The 19,831-nt window shown below is 35.1% G+C and overlaps 1 protein-coding gene across 7 annotated transcripts in view; it reads left to right on the top strand.

Moving 5' to 3' along the window:
* Window positions 1-19,831, top strand: part of HERC4 (HECT and RLD domain containing E3 ubiquitin protein ligase 4) — a 127,493-nt gene that overhangs the window by 43,478 nt on the left and 64,184 nt on the right. For all 7 annotated transcript variants that reach the window (XM_005226412.4, XM_010820591.4, XM_059882544.1 and 4 more), the window contains 3 exons: window positions 238-459; window positions 1,561-1,652; window positions 9,098-9,228. In XM_005226412.4, the coding sequence (XP_005226469.1) occupies window positions 238-459; window positions 1,561-1,652; window positions 9,098-9,228 (445 nt within the window). The remainder of the gene's footprint in view (window positions 1-237; window positions 460-1,560; window positions 1,653-9,097; window positions 9,229-19,831) is intronic.

Here is a 19,831-nt window from a genome sequence, read left to right as displayed (position 1 = left end):
ATCAGGAAATGAGATTACCCTCAGTTGTGTGACTTACCCTATTCATTAGTAAAGTGAGTCAAAGTAAAACTCTACTAATATGGATTGTTCTAGATAGTATCGTATAAGAAATAATTGTAAGGAGGAATATGTATTTTCATCCAGTGTAAGGAAGAATGTCCCAAAATAACTGATGATTTTCAAATGGAATTTTTTTGTGTGTGAGAAAAATAGTAATTTATGATTTTTGTTTTACAGCAAGTGAAGTCTTCTGTTGGGGACAGAATAAATATGGCCAATTGGGTTTAGGCATTGACTGTAAAAAGCAAGCTTCACCACAGCTGATTAAGTCTTTACTTGGAATCCCTTTCATGCAAATTGCGGCTGGAGGAGCCCATAGTTTTGTACTCACCCTTTCTGGAGCTATCTTTGGATGGGGACGCAACAAATTTGGTCAACTAGGTCTTAATGATGAAAATGGTAGGTTTGCAATTTTTATAGATACACTTTTAAAAAGAGATGATTTTTTTGAGATGAATTAGTGATTCTTAGTGTCAGAGAGAAGTATACACAAATCTTCCTTGGGATTGAAGTGGGGATGGAGAGATTAGTTTAAAAATTCCACCTTATAATATTTTTAGGAGATTGTGGGAAGGCCAAAAATAGTATTTTATTCTAAAATAAAATGGAGAAAGTATATCTGGACAAAAATCTTCATTGTTGAATGATGACTAAAAGAAAATTTAGAAAAACATTTCTTCAGATGGGTAACCACATTATCAGCTACCATCAGTTGAAAAAAGTTGTAAAATTATCCTGAAAAGTAAAACAAAGTATTCATCTATTTGAGTATTTCAAAGAAATATTTATATCTGAGTCATTTAATTAATCTGTTAATGGTGATGCTAATGTCTTACAAATAAACTTTTTGAATTTTAAAAAATTATAACTACTTAAAATTAGGATCTTGGGAACTGATTTTTCATAGCTGCATTAGGTTTAATGCCAATATTTGAAATACAAAGACTGATTTAATAAAGTTCAACATAATTATAATGAGTTAGACAAAAGTGAGTTGTTGATCTATAACAACTGGAAATGATAACATAATACTCTTAGAATTTAAAAGTATTTTGTTCTGCATAAGAAAACTGTGTCAATTTATGGTATTTATTATATGTTTCCTGTTATAAAACATCAGAAAGTATAGTTTTAGGTTTCAAAGTAGGATGCTATGAGCTTAATTATCATGAGGTAGATATAAAGAATGATGTATGTGTATTAGAAGCAGTCAAAAAGCTTTGAAATTCCTTGATTCCTGAGTGTAGATTGGCATTGAGGCAGATTAGAATTTAAATTCCCCTTTTTAGACCTTTCTTTTATCACTGTAGTAGGAATAGAAAGGCTTGGCAACCCAACTTAGCCTTTTACTACAGAATTATTGAATTGTTAAAATGGTTTAATTATCACTGTCTTCCACCATTGGGAAAGCTGTAGAGAAACACATTGTAGAAGAGTTTTAATTTTAAAAATACTGTTCGTTAATACATTCGTTAACTGTTCTCTTATTGAAATTTTCAGATAGGTATGTTCCTAATTTACTAAAGTCACTAAGAACTCAGAAAATAGTTTATATTTGTTGTGGAGAAGATCATACTGCTGCACTAACCAAGGTATTGTACTCTTGTAAAACCTTTTTATTAATATTTATGTAGTTATTTTTGTAATTAGTGAATATTTTAATGCTTTGTGTATTGAAACCTTGAGAGTTACTGATGTCTAAAAAATAATTTATCTTGAAAAAGGGACTTAGGTTATCATCTGTTCTCAAAAACAGTTTATCTTATATTTCAACTGTTTTATGTTACGAAATGTGAATTGTGATCTGCTGTTTGTGTGGTGATGATATATATTGTTGAGTTTTACAACTTAATATTAAATACTGCTTGAATAATATTGTGAATGAAATAATTTCTTTTTAGTGTGTCAGGCTTACTGTGCTTTGTGTATCAATCTTACTTATATTGCATAACTCTGCCCAATTTTAATTTAGCTTCTATGTGGCTTATAAGTATAACAAGTAACAGAGGAGACTGAATTCCTCTATTATCCCTAGGCCAAGAATCAGTATTATGCAAGAAGTTATAATGAGCTTTCATCACCGTCTTGCTAATGGTTTTAACTCTGACCTCTCACTTCCTTGAATATGTACCAGTTCAGTATCAGTACTGTATAATTCTCTAGCAATTAGAAGTAAAATGAAAATAGGCTAACCTTTACCAGTAGTGTTATTTATTATGTTAACATAAAGGAACTAGCAAATTATCATTGACTGAATTAGAGATTAATATTTTTGCATTTTTATCTTTCTTTATCCTGCATAGTAGATAAAATTGTCAAGAAAAAGTTACTTCTCATCAGATTTGTAAAAATTCTACACATTTACTACCCGGCCCCCCCCACTGGATATTTCAAAATAAGAATTATTCTCAGTCCTTATCAAATACAGTGTACTAAAGATACTTAAAAAAAAATATTATAATGACCAATTACAAAAGTTAATTTTTAGAAAAATTTTATTGTACTTGCTTTGGAATAAGGAAGTTTTATTATCTCTGCTAATCTTATTACCATATTTTATTGATTTAAAAAAAAGTTCAAATTACAGATGTAATCACTGTTGGCAAGTTATAAATTTTAGTGATTCTCTTCTGTCATTGATACTTAGAAGAAATAAGCTGTGTTGAACATAATAGTAAATATTTTGTATAATATTATTCTTGAGGATTAACTTTGTGGTAGAAATATTCATATGTTAATGCTTTTCAAATTCATCCTTTCAGATAAGCTCTCTTCTTATTTTCCCAAGATTTCTAAGTCTTTATATCTGTTGAGTTTTTTTTTAATGTGAATTCTATTAATCTTCTGTATTTTTCTCTCAAAACTTATCACTGGAATTTTTGGTATATATTATTTTCAGCAAAATTAGATAGTTTTAACTATTTCAAAAGTAAGATTTTTTTAGTTTTCCTTGTTGAAAGTTAAAATATAGTTGTGTATCAGTGCCTTTTGCTTTTCTGCAAGAACTTCTTGAAGATAGATTAGGATTACTTTACAAAGCAGTTTAGAACTTCTTGAAGATAGATTAGGATTACTTTATAAAGCAGTTTAGAACTTATTGAAGATAGATTAGGATTACTTTACAAAGCAGTTTAGAACTTCTTGAAGATAGATTAGGATTATTTTACAAAGCAGTGTAGATTAGGATTACTTTACAAAGCAGTTTCCTTGTGCAAAACAAATAGGAAAAATTAAAAAAACCTTCCAAAATTTAAAAACAGAATAAATAGACATGCATGTTAATGGATATGAAGACACTACCATAAAGATGTCAATTTTTTTCAAGTTCTTTTATAAATTCACTATGCAGATTACATGTACATGTACCTTTTGACTTATCTGTCCCTTAGCAATTTTAAGAATCTATTCCAAAGATACAAAATTATGTATACACAAGGCCGTTTGCTGTGGTAATATTTTAATAACAAAAGAATAGAAGAAATCCAAATACCTAACAGTAACAGCCTAATTGAATAAACTGTGGTAATTCCACTGCGTGTAGTGTCATGCCCTGTAAAACAGAATGAGGAAGATCTCTATTTTGTTGTAGAATGATTTTCAGGATATATTACCATTAAGGAAAAAGAAGATACATGTTATTTATATTTGAAAAGAATAGGTAGACCATATGAGCCTTGCCTTATGTTTTGACTTTGAAACCTAGAAACTCTTATACATAATTAAAAAGCTAACTTACATTTGTATATTAAAACAGTTCTACAAAATTACTAGTGGTACAACTGCAGAAGATTTCTTTTAGGTCATTTTAAAGTATAGTATTTTGTTGTGCATCACTAGTGGGAAATAGCCTAAAGATAAATCGAATTCACAAAGAGCCTCTTAAACTGCATTCTGTTGTCTTATTGTTATTAGGAAAATTAGTAGTTATTTTCACTATACTGCATATAGAATAGGATAAAGCAAATAAGTATTTATTTTATTGTCATTAGAAACCATGATTTTCAGCTTAAGAGAAAAGACATATAAAATGGTAGCAATCAAATTAAAAGTAATCTTTGCTTTGACTCAAAAGTATCAGTGTGAATTCTTACTTTTCTCCTTCTAAAATAAATTTGTTGGTTTGCTATGACCACTGAAAGATCTGAGATATAAGTAAATATGTGCAATCTAGAAGCAATGAATATTCTTTGATTGTTGTAGATTCTGTACTAAAAAGAACCAAGGCTTCTTAGAAAAGAGTTTGATCTCATATCTGGAACCAAAAAAGTATGAAAATAGCCTTGGGTATTTTGTGTTACAAAAAAGCAGAGACTACTAAGATCATGGCAGAAGGACAACTTGAAGAAGTGTATTCAGTGGTCAAAAAAAGGAAATATCTTTAATAAGTGGAAATATACCAATTATAAGAAATCTATGACTTCATAATGATCCTCTTTTTACCCAAATCAATACAAAACAAACTTCATTGCTTATCCTTGGAAGTTGCTGGAACAACTCATTTTTCTAAAAATTAGTAAATGAGAAAAGCATTTTTATTGTATTTCATGACGGCTTAATAGCTGATGAGTTAAGTTTTCTATAGAAAAATTTCAACTAATTTAGAAGAAATATTTTTTAATACTCATTTTATACTCCTTAATCAAGTGTTGAATCTAGACAAAGATCAGCATTAAGCTTAATGGGACTAGATAAGGCTGAAACGTACTGTCCCACTTATTTTTAATGTTAACAGTCAGACATATGATTATTGACATGCCAAGATACAAAGATTCATAAGATACTACTATCAATAATTATATATTAACAAATTTATCAGGTAACCTAGATGAAATGAGTACATATTGGGAACATACAAACTACCAAAACTGAATCAAAACTGTTTACCAAAGGAAACAAAATCAGAATATGCCTCTAAAGAGTAAGGAGATTATAATCAAAAGTCTCCCAAGAATGAAAAGCCCAGGATCAGATATCTTTACTAGTGAATTCTATTATTTGAAAAATAATTAATACCAGTCCATCTCAAACTCCTATGAAAAATAGAAGAGGAGGGAACACTTTCAAACTTACTTTAAAAGTCCAGCATCATCCTGATATCAAAGCCACACAAAGTCACTGCAAGGAAAGAAAGTTACAAGCCAACATCCTTGATGAATGTAGATGCAGAACTACTCAATACTAGCAAACTAAATTCAGTAGCACATTCAGATGATTATATATCCAGTGATCAAGTGGGATTTATCCCTGAGATGCAAGGATGGTTTATCATTCGGAAGTCAGTGTTATACACCACATTAATAGAATGAAGGATAAAAATTATATGATCATCTCAGTAGATGTAGGAAAAGCATTTGACAGAGTTCAGCATCCTTTAATGATAAAGACTATACAAAGGGAGTATGGAGGGAACATGCCTCAACATTATAAAGGCCAAATCTACCACTGATATAATAATTAATGGTGAAAAGTTTGAAAAGTGAAAATTTAAAAGTTTTTCCTTGGGGATCAGGGACAAAACAGGATGCCCACTTTCACTACTGCTCTTTAAGATAGAATTGGAAGGGGAGTTCCATGGGAGTCTAGTGGTTGGAACTCCATGCTTCCTCTGTGGGAGGATATGGGTTCCATCTCTGGTTGGGGAACTAAGATCCCGCATGCTGCATGGCCAAAAAAAAAAGTACTTGAAGTCCTAGCCATAGCAATTAGTCATGAGAAACATTAAAGACATTCAAGTTAGCAAGGAAAAAGTAAAATTGTCTCTGCAGATGACTTGATACTATAAAGAGAAAACCCTAAAGACTCCTTGAAACATCTTGTTAGAACCAATAAATGAATTTAGTGACATTGCAAGATACAAATTAACATTTAAAGTGGGTTGTGTTTTTATACACTAACGAACTAAAAAGAGAGAAGCAGCAGCCCCAGTTACAGTAGCATTAAAAACAATGTAATGCTTAGGAATAAAGGTAGACCAAACAGAGGAAAGACCTGTACACTGATAACTATATGACATCAATGAAAGAAATTGAAGAAGACAGAAATAAATGGAAAGATTTCTCGTGTTCTTGGATTTGAAGAACAAATATTGTTAAAATGTCTGTACTACTCAAAGTGATCTACAATGTAATCCATTTCAAATTCGAGCGGCAGTTTTCACAGAAATGGAACAATCTTAAAATTCATACAGAACCATGAAAGACCCAGAATAGCCAAAGCAATCTTGAGAAAGAGCAGTGAAGTAGAGGCATCGTGGTTCCTGATTTGAAGCTATATTACAAAGCTATGGTAACCAAAACTGCATGATAGTGGTGTAAAAGCAAGCACATATATTAATACCAATGAAACAGAATCAATTCAGTTCAGTTGCTCAGTCGTGTCCGACTCTTTGCGACCCCATGAATCGCAGCACGCCAGGCCTCCCTGTCCATCACCAACTCCCAGAGTTCACTCAAACTCATGTCCATCGAGTCAGTGATGCCATCCAGCCGTCTCATCCTCTGCCATCCCCTTCTCCTCCTGCCCCCAATCCCTCCCAGTATCAGGGTCTTTTCCAATGAGTCAACTCTTCGCATGAGGTGGCCAAAGTATTAGAGTTTCAGCTTTAGCATCAGTCCTTCCAATGAACACCGAGGACTGATCTCCTGTAGGATGGACTGGTTGGATCTTGCAGTCCTAGATAGTCAGAAATAAATGCAGCAAATCATTAACAAGATGCTGAAAGCATACATCATCATTAATAAATGATACTGGGAAATCTGAACATCCATATGCAAATGCTGGATCCCTAATTCATACCACTTACAAAATGTAGCTCAAAATGGAATAAAGACTTAAATGTAAGGCCTGAAACTGTAAAACTCCTAGGAGAAAACCTGGGGAGAAAGTTTCTTGGCATGAGTCTTGGTAGTTATTTCTTGGATGTGACGCCAAAAGCACACAGATAACAAAAGCAAAAATAAACTAAAAGCTTCTGCACAGCAAAGGAAACAGTCAACAAAATGAAAAGTCATCCTGTGGAATGAGAGAAGATATTTGTAAATCATATATCTGGTTAGGGGTTAATATCTAAAATACATAAGGGACTCAAATAATTCATGACTGAAAAATAGTCTAATTTAAAAATGGGCAAAGGGCTTGAATAGACATTTTCTGAAGGAGATACACAAATGATCAAAAGATCATGAAAAAGGTGCTCAGTATCAACATCAAAATCTTCAGGAAATGCAAATCAAGACCACAAACTCATATCTGTTATGATCACTATAATTAAAAAACAAAAACAACAGGTTTATGGAGAAAGGGGAACCCTATACTCTGCTGTTGGAAATGCAACTTGGTGCAGACATTACAGAAAACAGTATGAAGATTCCTCAAAATATTAAAAATAGAACCACTGTAAGATCCAGCGATCCCACTTTTGGATGTATTTCTGAAGGACATGAAAACAGGATCCCAACGAGATAACTGTGCTCGTTTTTACTGAAGCATTGTTCACAATAACCAAAATACTTAAACAACCAAAGTGTCCACTGACAAATGAGTGGATAAAGGAAATGTGATGTGTACATGTGTGCGTGGGCATACATACATATACTGGAATATTATTCAGTCATAAGAAGGGGAAATGCTTTCATTTGTAACTGCATAAGTGAACCTGGAGGCATTATGCTAAGTGAAATAAGCCAGGCAAGGACAAGTACTAAATGGTATCACTTATACATGGAATTGTTAAAAAAAAGTGAAAGGGGAGGCAATTAGGAATAGAAAGTCAAATTCACAGAAACATTGAGTAGAATGGTAGTTCCCAGGGTGTAGGGCATGAGGAAACTGGGGATATGTGGTCAAAGGGTACAAACTTCCTGTTGCAAGGTTTTTACATTCTGAGGATCTAATGTACAACATAGTGACTATTAACAATACAGTATTCTGTACTTAAAATTTGCTGATAGTAGATCTGAGCTTTTTCCTTCCCTCCAAAAAGTATGTGAGGTAATAGATGTGTTAATTAATTTGACTGTAGTAATAATTCCACAGAGTATATATATGTCATGTTGTATATTTTAAATATTCACAATCTTATGTCAAATCAGTAATGTCAGTAAGATGAAAAAACCTGAGAAACAAAACTTCAGTCACTCAGTCGTGTCTGACTCTTTGTGACCCCATGCTATTTCTGTCCAAAAAAGGAAATTAATATTTTTTTGTGTATAGTGGTATTGTGTTATATATTTTTATCTGTTAGAGGTATGTTCCATTGAGAATACATACACATTTATAGGTGAAATGACTTATGGACCACAGTTTACTAGTTTAAAGTACCTTTGGTACAGTTTTCTGCTTTGAAATACCCTCCCAAAGCGGGTGGCAAGGGCATCAATGAACCAGGGTTGTCTAAGTTTTACCAGTTGAAAGTGACCGTTATATGGTAATTTGTATGTAGATAAATATATATATTTGTACGTAGATAAATAAATAAATAAATAAATTATATATATATATATATTTGTCTTTACTTTTGTGTCTTTGTTGAAATTCCCCATGATAAAAAGTTTTTAAACAGAAAAATCAATTTCCTGACATAGCAGTCTGTATAAATACTCTCATTCCACTTTCATTTAATAGCTTAAATTTGTTTACATAGCTGCAACTATGAAGAAAAGCAATTGAACTGAAAAAATACTAACCGTGCTTTTGTTAAACTGTCATCATGAATTTTAAAAAAATATTACCTTTAATCCAGTTATGTATTTTATGATAAATATTTTAAAGATTGTCTATAGTTTAGTAACACTATGCTAAGAGTAGGTATATTTGTGTGCTGTGTTTATACATACTTTTTTTTTCTTTGCAGAGCTACTTTGGAAACTGAAAGTGATACCATTTTTAGATTTTATGACATTTTCTGTGATTTGACAAGAATATAAAGATAGTAAAAGGCAGTGCAAAAAATAGTATTGGTTTAATGAAACTTATTTTCCTGAAGATTATTTTCTTTTATCAGGCTTTCTAATCACAAAGGATTTTGTCTTCTTTTTAGGAAGGCGGAGTGTTTACTTTTGGAGCCGGAGGGTATGGTCAGTTGGGTCATAACTCTACCAGTCATGAAATAAACCCAAGGAAAGTTTTTGAACTTATGGGAAGCATTGTCACTCAGATTGCTTGTGGAAGGTAAGCGGTTATAGAAAAGAGTATTTTCATCTATCACCCAATTATTAGGTTTTTTTTTTTTTTAACAATCCAGGGGTCTTTTAATTATTACTATTATTATACCACAAATTCCTAGGGAATGACTTCCAGCAGCTCAGGCTCCTTTCCATTGGTTCTCACAAAGTGTGCTTCTTTGGTAGCATTTCAGATGAACTTGAGTACCTTTCTGTTTGGCTTCCTTTTTTTCCCCTGATCATTTTTATTCACATGTTGGGGAAACTGTCTTGGCTCTTAAGGGCTGCTTTTTGCTCGATGTATACATTAATTCTCTTGGCAAGAAGGATTTTGCCCTTGACTTGTTTGTTTATAGTATGGCAGTAGCATGCAGGGTAACATTGTAGATTCCTCCACTTGTGCTGTGGTAACATTTGTGGGTCATTCCTTTTTGAACAGTGCCGTTCCATGTAACGTTACACTCGAGGTTATAGTCTTTTTTCTTTTGCTTGTCCACCTTTTTCTTTAAAGAATGAACAAATTAAAAAAAAAAAAGTGAACAAATTGACCAATTAATTATTTAAGACATAAGATTAATCAGTGGTGAAAGTTGAACTGGAATACTGATTTCCCCATCCCCAGTTCTTGGGAGTAAATAGGAGTCTGGGCTTTGTAATTGAGCTTCACCTTTGGTCCCCAGAGGCAAAATACCCTTTGCTTGACTAACTTGGTTTTGACCACTTAGCTTAATTTTTTTTCCAGCTGGTATATATCTCTATAGAATATAATTTACTTTTCCAACAGTTAATTCAGATACACAGAATTATGCTGCAGGTAGCCTTTGGTGACTTCCTTTTCTTTCTTTTTTTAACATCATGTGTATGATTATCCATCTGTGTATAGCCATGGTTCTCCATCATTAGGTCTTACTGCTGTGTTTTACTCAACTGTATGCATCTATAATTATTTACTCATTCTATTACTGATGGACTCTTGGGTATTTCCATTTTTGGCAGTTGCAAATAATTTTGCTTTGAACATTTATTATTTGATATACATAAACTTTAATATTTCTAAAGTGTATAGTTAGAATGGAATTTCTGGGTCGTTTGTTGTTGTTTAGTCACTAAGTCATGTCTGACTATTTGTGACCCCATGGACTGTAGCTTGCCAGGCTCCTCAGTCCGCGGAATTTCCCAGGCAGGAATACTGGAGTGAGTTGCCATTTCCTTCTCCAGGGGATGTTTCTGACCCAGGGATTCAACCTGTGTCTCCTGCATTAGCAGCCAGATTCTTTACTGCTGAACCACTAGGGCTTCCCAGGGTCATAGAGTATACTTGAATTTTACAGGTTAATGTTATCCTTTTTACCAGAATGGTTACACCAGTTTACCTTCCCATCACTATCAATTTGGTATTGTTATATTTTAAAATTTTTGCTAATCTTATGGATATATAGTGGCCTTAATCATGATTTTAATTTGTATTTCCATGATTTGATAGGGATTGCATTGAGTCTGTAGGTCACTTTCAAAAGTATTGACATCTTAATAATATTAAGTCTTTTAATCCATGAATGTGGGATCTTTCCATTTATTTAATTTCTTTCAGCAATATTTTTTAGTTTTCATTGTATGTCTTTTTGCTGATTTTCCTACATTACTGTCTTTTGTGTTTATTTTTTGCAGTGAAATGTTTTACTTTCCTTATTTCCTTTTCTGTATATTCTTTAGCTATTTTTTTGTGGTTACCATAGGAATTACATTTAATATCTTAAAGTTGAGAAGGCACTGGCACCCCACTCCAGTACTCCTGCCTGGAAAATCCCATGGATGCAGGAGCCTGGTAGGCTGCAGTCCATGGGGTCGCTACGAGTCGGATACGACTGAGTGACTTCACTTTCACTTTTCACTTTCATGCATTGGAGAAGGAAATGGCAACCCATTCCAGTGTTCTTGCCTGGAGAATCCCAGGGACCGGGGAGCCTGGTGGGCTGCCGTCTATGGGGTCGCACAGAGTTGGACACGACTGAAGTGACTTAGCAGCACTAACAGTAGCAGCATCCTAAAGTTACACACTAACTCAAATTTATACAAAGTCAGTTTCAATAACATACAAAAACTCTGTTCCTGTACGGCTCTGTCCCTACTTGGTTTCAGTTATTGGTGTCACAAGATAACTTTTATATACATTGTGTGTCAAAAAAAATTAATAATTTTATGCATTAGTCTCTAAAATTCTGTAGAAAACAAAATTTGGAGGAAAAAGCCCAAAGTTAGAATAGTACTAGTTTTTACAATCACCCGTATATTTACTTGTGAAAGTTCCTCAGTTGTGTCTGACTGACTGTGACCATATGGACTATATAATCCATGGAATTCTCTGTGCCAGAATACTGGAGTGGGTAGCCTTTCCCTTCTCCAGGGGATCTTCCCAACCCAGGGATTGAACCCAGGTCTCCCGCATTGCAGGTGGATTCTTCACCAGCTGAGCCACAAGGGAAGCCCAAGAATACTGGAGTGGGTAGCCTATCCCTTCTCCAGGGGATCTTCCCAACCCAGGAATCAACCAGGATCTCCTGCATGGCAGGTGGATTCTTTACCAGCTGAGCTCTCAGGGAAGCCCCATATTTACCTTTACTGAGATCTTTTATTTTTTTAATACAACTTTGAGTAACTAGTGTCCTTTCATTTCAACTGTAGGATTTCTTTTAGTATTTCTTAAAGGACAAGTTTGGTGATAACTCCTTCAGCTTTTATCTATAAATGTCTTAATTTCTCTCTCATTTTTGAAGGAGAATTTTGGTGGTGGTTTAGTTGCTAAGTTGTGTCCGACTCTTGCAACTCCATGGACTGTAGCCTGCCAGGCTCCTCTGTCCATGGGATTTCCAGGCAAGAATACTGTAGTGGTTTGCCATTTCTTTCTCCAGGGAACCTTCCCAACCCAGGAATCGAACCTGGGTCTCCTCCATTGCAGGCAGATTCTTTACTGACTGAGCTATGAGGGAGTATCAAATTCATGGTTGATAGATTTTTCTTTCTGTAATTTGAACATATAAGCCTACTGCTTTCGGATCTGCAAAGTCTCTGCTGAGAAATCTGCTGATAATCCTATTGAGGATTCCTTGTATGTAACAAGTCACTTCTCTCTTGATTACTTCAAGTTTTTCTCTTTGTCTTTCAACGATTTGATTATAATGTGTCTCAGTATGGGTCTCTTTCAGTTTATCCTACTTGGAGTTTCTTGGATATTTGTGTTTTTCATCAGATTTGGGAACTTTTTGGTTATTACTTCTTCAGATGATCTCTATCTCTTTTTATCTTCTGGAACTCCTACACTGCCTTTTTGGTGCACTCCATGATGTTCCATAGATGTTCCTTAGGTTCTGTTTCCTTTTCTCCATTTTTTTTCCCCTTGAGACTTAGTAATTCAGTTGTTTTATCTTTACAAGTTCCCTTATTCATTTTTCTTTCTGCTCAAATCTGCCTTTGATTCCTCTGTTGAACTTTCATTTTTGGTTATTGTATTTTTCATCTCCATAATTTACTTTTGATTTGTTTTCAGGCTTCCTGTTTTTTTATTGGTATTTTCATTTTCTTCATATACTGTTTTGTTGACTATTTTCGTGTTTTTCTTTAGTTATTTGAGTATCTTTAGGAAATTGTTTTAGTCTATTAAGGTTCATCATCTGGTTGTTTCATTTTTCTAAAGTAGACTTTTTTACAGCATTTTTAGGTTCACAAGAAAATTAATTCATAATTAAACAGTCTATAATAGGAAAAAAGAAAGGAGCTTTATTTAAGCCAAACTGAGGACAGTTAGCCTGGAAGACAGCTTCTCAGATAACTGAGGAACTGCTCCAGAAAAGCATACTTTTCAGCACAGTTTTATATCGTGTTGGAACAAAGACCCATCAAACAAGTCATGAATAGATTGCGTCAAAGTTTCTAAAAGAGATATGAGCATATACACAGCAAGTCCCTGTGGCCTTGAACCTGGGAAGAGAGTCTTTTATCATCGAAGGAGTGCCAGGATTGGCATCCCAGGAAGGGAGCAGGGATTTAATCTTTATTCTTACCATGAACATTGTTTATTTCTGGTCATTGTGTCCTTTTCTTTAATAATTAGAGCAGGTGTAGGATGTATGTTTGATGGGCCACAAACCAGCTGTTTTAATTAGTGTTAAATTTGTGTTATCTTAGGTGTGAGCCAGAATGACTTCCCATACCTCAATATGCGAAAATTTCTTTTCATCACTACATTGACAGATTATTGCAAGTATACGTATTGTACATTAGGGTTTATTCTGTCTATTTGGACAAATGTATATTGATGTGCATCTACCTGTGTAGTATTATATAGAGTATTTTCACTTCCCTAAAAATACTTTGTGCTCCTCTTATTCATCCCCCCAACACCCTAACTCTTAGCAGTCACTGACTTTTACTCTTATAGTTTTGCCTTTTCCAGAATTTCATAGTTGGAATCACATACTTTGTAGCTTTCTCAGATTGTCTTCTTTTACTTAGTAATATGCATTTATGGTTCCTCTGTGTTTTTTCATAACTTGGTTGCTGATTTTTTTTTAATGCTAAATAATATTCCACTGTCTAGATGTAAGTTTGTTTATCCACTTACCTACTGAAGGAAATTTTGGTTGCTTCTAAGGTTTGGCAGTTACAAATAAAGCTGTTATGAGCATCTGTGTTTAAGTTTTTTTAGACACAGGTTTTTAACTACTTTGGATAAATAATGAAGAGCTCTTTTGCTGGATCATATTGTAATAGTTTAGCTTTGTAAGAAACTATCAAACTGCCTTCCAAAGTAGCTGTATCATTTTGCATTCCCATGTTGGTTTATTTTTTTCTTTGATTGGGCCATGCTTTTGTAATTTTTAATATTCTCTGAGATTTTTTTTTTCTTTTTGAAAACTGGACCTTTAAACCTAAAATGTGGTAACTCTGGAAAAAAGATTCTGCTTCTTCTCTAGGGTTTGCTGATTTTTGTTTTGTTTTGATTGTTACAGATTGTCTCTGTGCCAAGGATCAGACTGAACTGTAAGCCTAAGGTCTTCTCAGCTCTTTTCTGAGACTGTACCTTTTCCTGGGCATGCAGAATGACTTTCTAAATTCCCCTCTATATTCAGTTACATTTGAATGTCCTAGATCTTAAACAACTGACTTTTAAAAGGGGCAAAAGAAATAAAGGGAAGAAAATAGAAGATAAAATTAAAAAACAACAACACACACACCAGCCCTTTCAGTCCTGGAAGTCTCTTCAGCTGGAGGAGAATAGGCTTGTGACAGTGGTCAGAAGGGTTACAGAAGAGACTTATCCTCCTTTTGTGTCTGTTCCTCTGTAATCAAAAGCCGCAATCAATGATCAAAGGACTGATCTCATATATAAGGACAGAATCCGTATAGCCTGCTCTGGCTCCCACAAGCTGTGTGCAAGATACTCCTGAATCATTGGATAACTGCCTGTCACAGGGTTGAGGGTGAAGGGGTAGGTAGCTAAAACTGTGCAGAGTCTGAAATTAATCAAAATTAATTGCAGTTTATCACCCAAGCCTTCATTTGGAAATTGCAAAAGGCAGGAGGAGTAAAGGAAAGATATATCCATCTGAATGCAGAGTTCCAAAGAGTAGCAAGGAGAGATAAGAAAGCCTTCCTAAGTGAATGCAAAGAAACAGAGGAAAACAGCACGGGAAAAACTAGAGATCTTGTCAAGAAAATTAGAGATACCAAGGGAGCATTTCATGCAGAGATGCATACAATTAAGGACAGAAATGGTATGGACCTAACCGAAGCAGAATATTAAGAAGAGGTGGCAAGAGTACACAGAAGAACTATACATAAAAGATCTTAATGACCCAGATAACCACAATGGTGTTATCACTCACCTCAAGCTAGATATCCTGGAGTGCAAAGTCAAGTGGGCCTTAGGAAGCATCACTATGAACAAAGCTAGTGGGGGTGATGAAATTCCAGCTGAGCAGTTTCAAATCCTAAAAGATGCTGTGAAAGTGCTGCACTTAGTATGCCAACAAATCTGGAAAACTCAGCAGTGGCCACAGGACTGGAAAAAGTCATTCCAGTCCCAAAGAAAGACAATGCCAAAGAATGTTTAAACTACTGCACAGTTGCACTCATCTCACACACTAGCAAAGTAATGCTCAAAATTCTCCAAGTTAGGCTTCAACAGTACATGAACCAAGAACTTCCAGATGTTCAGGCTGAATTTAGGAAAGGTAGAGGAACCAAAGATCAAATTGCCAACATCTGCTGGATCATAGAAACAGCAAGAACATTCCAGAAAAACACCTACTTCTGCTTTATTGACTATGCCAAAGCCTTTGACTGTGGATCACAACAAACTGTGGAAAATTCTTCAAAAGACAGGAATACCAGACCACCTGACCTGCCTCCTGAGAAACCTGTATGCAGGTCAGGAAGCAACAGTTAGAACTGGACATGGAATAATAGACTGGTTCAAAATTGGGAAAGGAGTACGACAAGGCTGTATATTGTCACACTGCTTATTTAACTTATATGCAGAGTACATCATGTGAAATGCCACCTGGAGGAAGCACCAGCTGGAATCAAGATTGCCGAGAGAAATATCAATAACCTCAGATATGCAGATGATACCACCTTTATGACAGAAAGTGAAGGAGAACTAGAGAGCCTCTTGATGAAAGTTGAAAGAGGAGTGAAAAAGCTGGCTTAAAACTCAACATTCAGAAAACTAAGATCATGGCATCTGGTCCCATCACTTCATGGCAAATAGATAGGGAAACAATGGAAACAGTGACAGACTTTATTGTTTTGGGCTCCAAAATTACCATGGATGGTGACTGCAGCCATGAAATTAAAAGACATTTGCTCCTTGGAAGAAAAGCCATAACAAAGCTAGACAGCGTATTAAAAAGCAGAGACATTACTTTACCGACAAACGGTCGTCTAATCAAAGCTATGGTTTTTCCAGTAGTCATGTATGGATGAGAGAGTTGGACCATAAAAAAAGCAGTGAAGAATTGATGCTTTTGAACTGTGGTGTTGGAGAAGACTCTTGAGAGTCTCTTGGACAGCGAGAAGATCAAACCAGTCAATCGTAAAGGATATCAGTCCTGAATATTCATTGGACAGATGAATATTCATTGGACTAATGCTAAAGCTGAAGCTCTAGTACTTGGCCATCTGATGTGAAAAACTGTCTCAGTGGAAAATACCCTGATGCTGGGAAAGATTGAAGGTGGGAGGAGAAGGGGACGACAGAGGATGAGATGGTTGAATGGCATCACCGACTTGATGGACATGAGTTTGAGCAAGCTCCTGGAGTTGGTGATTGATGGCAAGTCTGGCATGCTGCAGTTCCTGGGGTTGCTAAGAGTCTGACACTATTGAGCGACTGAACTTAACTGAATTCCCTATACCCATTTTGCAAATTTGGAAACTTTTTAAATTGTTACTCTAGAAATAACATTAATCTTTATATTAATACTTTCCCAGGAGTTGTAAGACCTCCATTTACCTTTCCTAATTTTCATTCCAAATATATTATTAAACCCCAGAAAAATATTGCTTCATATAGTCAGTGCACATTTAGAAATGGCTGTACATGCATTTACTACTTTCTTTTTTCTTCAATTTTTATAATTAGTATCATTTTCCATTTATCAGCCACCCTCTGGTATTTCCTTTATGTAGATTTGTTGCAGGTGGCAGATTCTTTGCATATTTAAAAATATCTGTATTGCACCTTCATTCATGAATGATTTTGCTGGTTATAGAATTCTAGCTTGGCGTTTGCTTTCAGCACTTTTAAGATAACATTCCACTGTCTTTTGTCTTCAGATTTGAGAATTCAGCTGTTGGTATGTTGCTCCTTTGAAGACAATTTGTCTCTTTTCTCTTTGTCTCTTCAGTTTTGCTTTCATTTGTTAAAGAATGAATTTCCTCATTTTCTTACTGGGGTTCTTGAATCTATGGAGTAATATCTTTGATCAGTTATGGGAAATTCTAATCTCTTTGTCTCTTTAGATACAGCTTTTCCTTTCCTCATAGGACTCTGGATGTCTGTTTGTAAAAAGAAATTTATTTATTTATTTATGGCTGTACTGAGTCTTCGTTGCTGCATGGGCTTTTCTCTAGTTGTGGCAAATGGGGCCTACCCCCTAGTTGCGGTGTGTGGGCTTCTCATTGTGGTGGCTTCTCTCATTGCAGAGCATGGGCTCTAGGGCTTGAGGGTTTCAGTATTTGCAGCTTGTGGGCTCAGTAGTTGTGGCTTCTGGGCTCTAGAGCATAGGCTTAATAGTTGTGATGCATGGGTTTAGTTACTGTACCACATGTGGGATCTTCCCAGATTGGGGAGTGAACCCATGTCTCCTGTATTGGCAGGCAGATTCTTTACCACTGAGCCACCAGGGAAGCCCCTGATTGGATGTATATTAAATTGTCTCACTCCACCTTGTAGTTTCTCTCTTAACTTTCCACATTTTTGCCTCTATTTGCTGCCTTCTTGATTATTTTTATGATTTATGCTTCAGTTCACTAATTCTCATACTGTTATCTATTTTTTGTTAAACCTTTAAGGTCTCAATTGTGATTATTGTGATTTTTCAGTCCTAATGTTTCATACTCTTTTTAAAAATCTTTAAGGTTTTTTTTTTTTAATTTAATATTTCTAGCTATTGGTCAGTTTTCAGCCTTGGCCTTTATTTCTTTGGACATTAAGCAACTATTAAACAGAATTATTCTAGGTTCTTGTGTTTGAAAATTCCAACGTCTGACATCTTTAGCAGTCTGTTTCTATTGTTCTTTCTGCTGGGATAAGTTCAGTGTACCCCGTTTCTTTGCTCAGTTTTGTTTGTTTGACCGTGTATTTGAAAAATGATTTATGGGAATAATTTGTCAAGGCCTTCATCAGGATCTCTTGTAAAAGATGAATAAAAGCTCAACATGTAAGTGGGCAGAAATGCTTACTATCATAATGTTTATTAGACTGTTGAAGTTATACATGAATATATATTCAGGAACGTGTAGAGAGTTCAACTTTTCTAGTTCAGCTTCATGCATAATTCATTAAAAGATTATAAATATTTTTAGGTAATTTTTTTCTGATGAAATATTTAATCAGTCTCCTGTGAGATATCACAGATTATTTACTGTTAATCCAGTTTTGTAATTCTTCATAGTTAAGATGAGCATGATTTGAACAGTTATTCTTAGCTCTGTAAACTTAGTTCTTTCTGATAATTTTATTTATTTAACTATTGGATTGGGGGAGGAATTTCACTTATATATTGATAGAGATGTAAGAACTTATCTACAGAGGGAATGTCAGTTGATATCTTCACCAGTTTGATTTGCAGGTAGTTGGTATTACAAGAACTATGTATTATTTCCTTAACAAATAATTGTCAGGAACTTCTTGAAGGAAGTAACCAAAGGATACCAGAAATATGAACTCATCAAGGGAGATAATCTAAAAGGAAAGGGTTCAAATTCCAGTAGTATAGTATCATACTGTTTTTAAACTATTACATCAAATATAGGACTTGAGATAGTTATGTTTGTTCAGTGGCTCTAACTCTGTGCTGTAATCCTTTGGAGAGTTTTTAGTAATATGTATTGTTGCCTAGGCTCACTCCTAGGCGATTCCAAAATGTGGCCAGGATTAAGAACCACACCTTTAATAGATGAGTATGTGGAGGAATTTAATGAACTAGTATTGAGCAGTAATTTTCAAATTATTGATATGTTCCTTTAAAATATCACAGTACTACTTCCTGAAGGAGGCAGACTGGACAACGTTAAGCCCTTCTTCAGCCACAGCAGTTTGTTTTATATGCTTGTTGTTCTGTCACTCAGTTGTGTCCGACTCTTTGCAACCCCATGGACTGCGGCATGCCAGGCAGACTTCCCTGTCCTTCACTCTCTCCCAGAGTTTGCTCAAACTCATGTCCATTGAGTAGATGAGGCCATCCAGCCTTCTCATCCTCTGTTGCCCCCTTCTCCCTCTGCCATCAATCTTTCCCAGCATCAGGGTCTTTTCCAGTGAGTTGTCTCTTTGCTTCAGTTCAGTTCAGTTCAGTTCAGTCGCTGAGTCATGTCTGACTCTTTGTGACCCCATGGACTGCAGCATGCCAGGCTTCCCTGTCCATCACCAACTCCCAGAGCTTGCTCAAACTCTTGTCCATCTAGTCGGTAATGCCATCCAATCATCTCATCCTCTTTCGTCCCCTTCTCCTCCTGCCTTCAGCCTTCAGTCTTTCCTAGTATCAGGGTCTTTTCAAATGAGTCAGTTCTTTGTATCACGTGGCTGAAGTATTGGAGTTTCAGCTTTAGCATCAGTCCTTCCAATGAATATTCAGGGTTGATTTCCTTTAGGATTGATGGGTTTGATCTCCTTGCTGTCCAAGGGACTCCAAAGAGTCTTCTCCAGCACCACAGTTCAAAAGCATCAATTCTTCCACGTTCAGCCTTCTTTATGGTCCAAGTTTCACATGCATACATGACTACAGGAAAAACCATAGCTTTGACTGTGCAGACCTTTGTCAGCAAAGTGATGCCTTTTCTTTTTAAGAAGCTGTCTGTGTTTGTCATAGCCTTTCTGTGAGTTCATTTAT

This window comes from Bos taurus, chromosome 28 (assembly GCF_002263795.3).
Source record: "Bos taurus isolate L1 Dominette 01449 registration number 42190680 breed Hereford chromosome 28, ARS-UCD2.0, whole genome shotgun sequence".
In the NCBI taxonomy this organism is placed as follows: Eukaryota; Metazoa; Chordata; class Mammalia; order Artiodactyla; family Bovidae; genus Bos; species Bos taurus.
The sequence above is the reverse complement of the archived record's forward strand: the minus strand, read 5'-3'. Positions and strand labels throughout refer to the sequence as shown.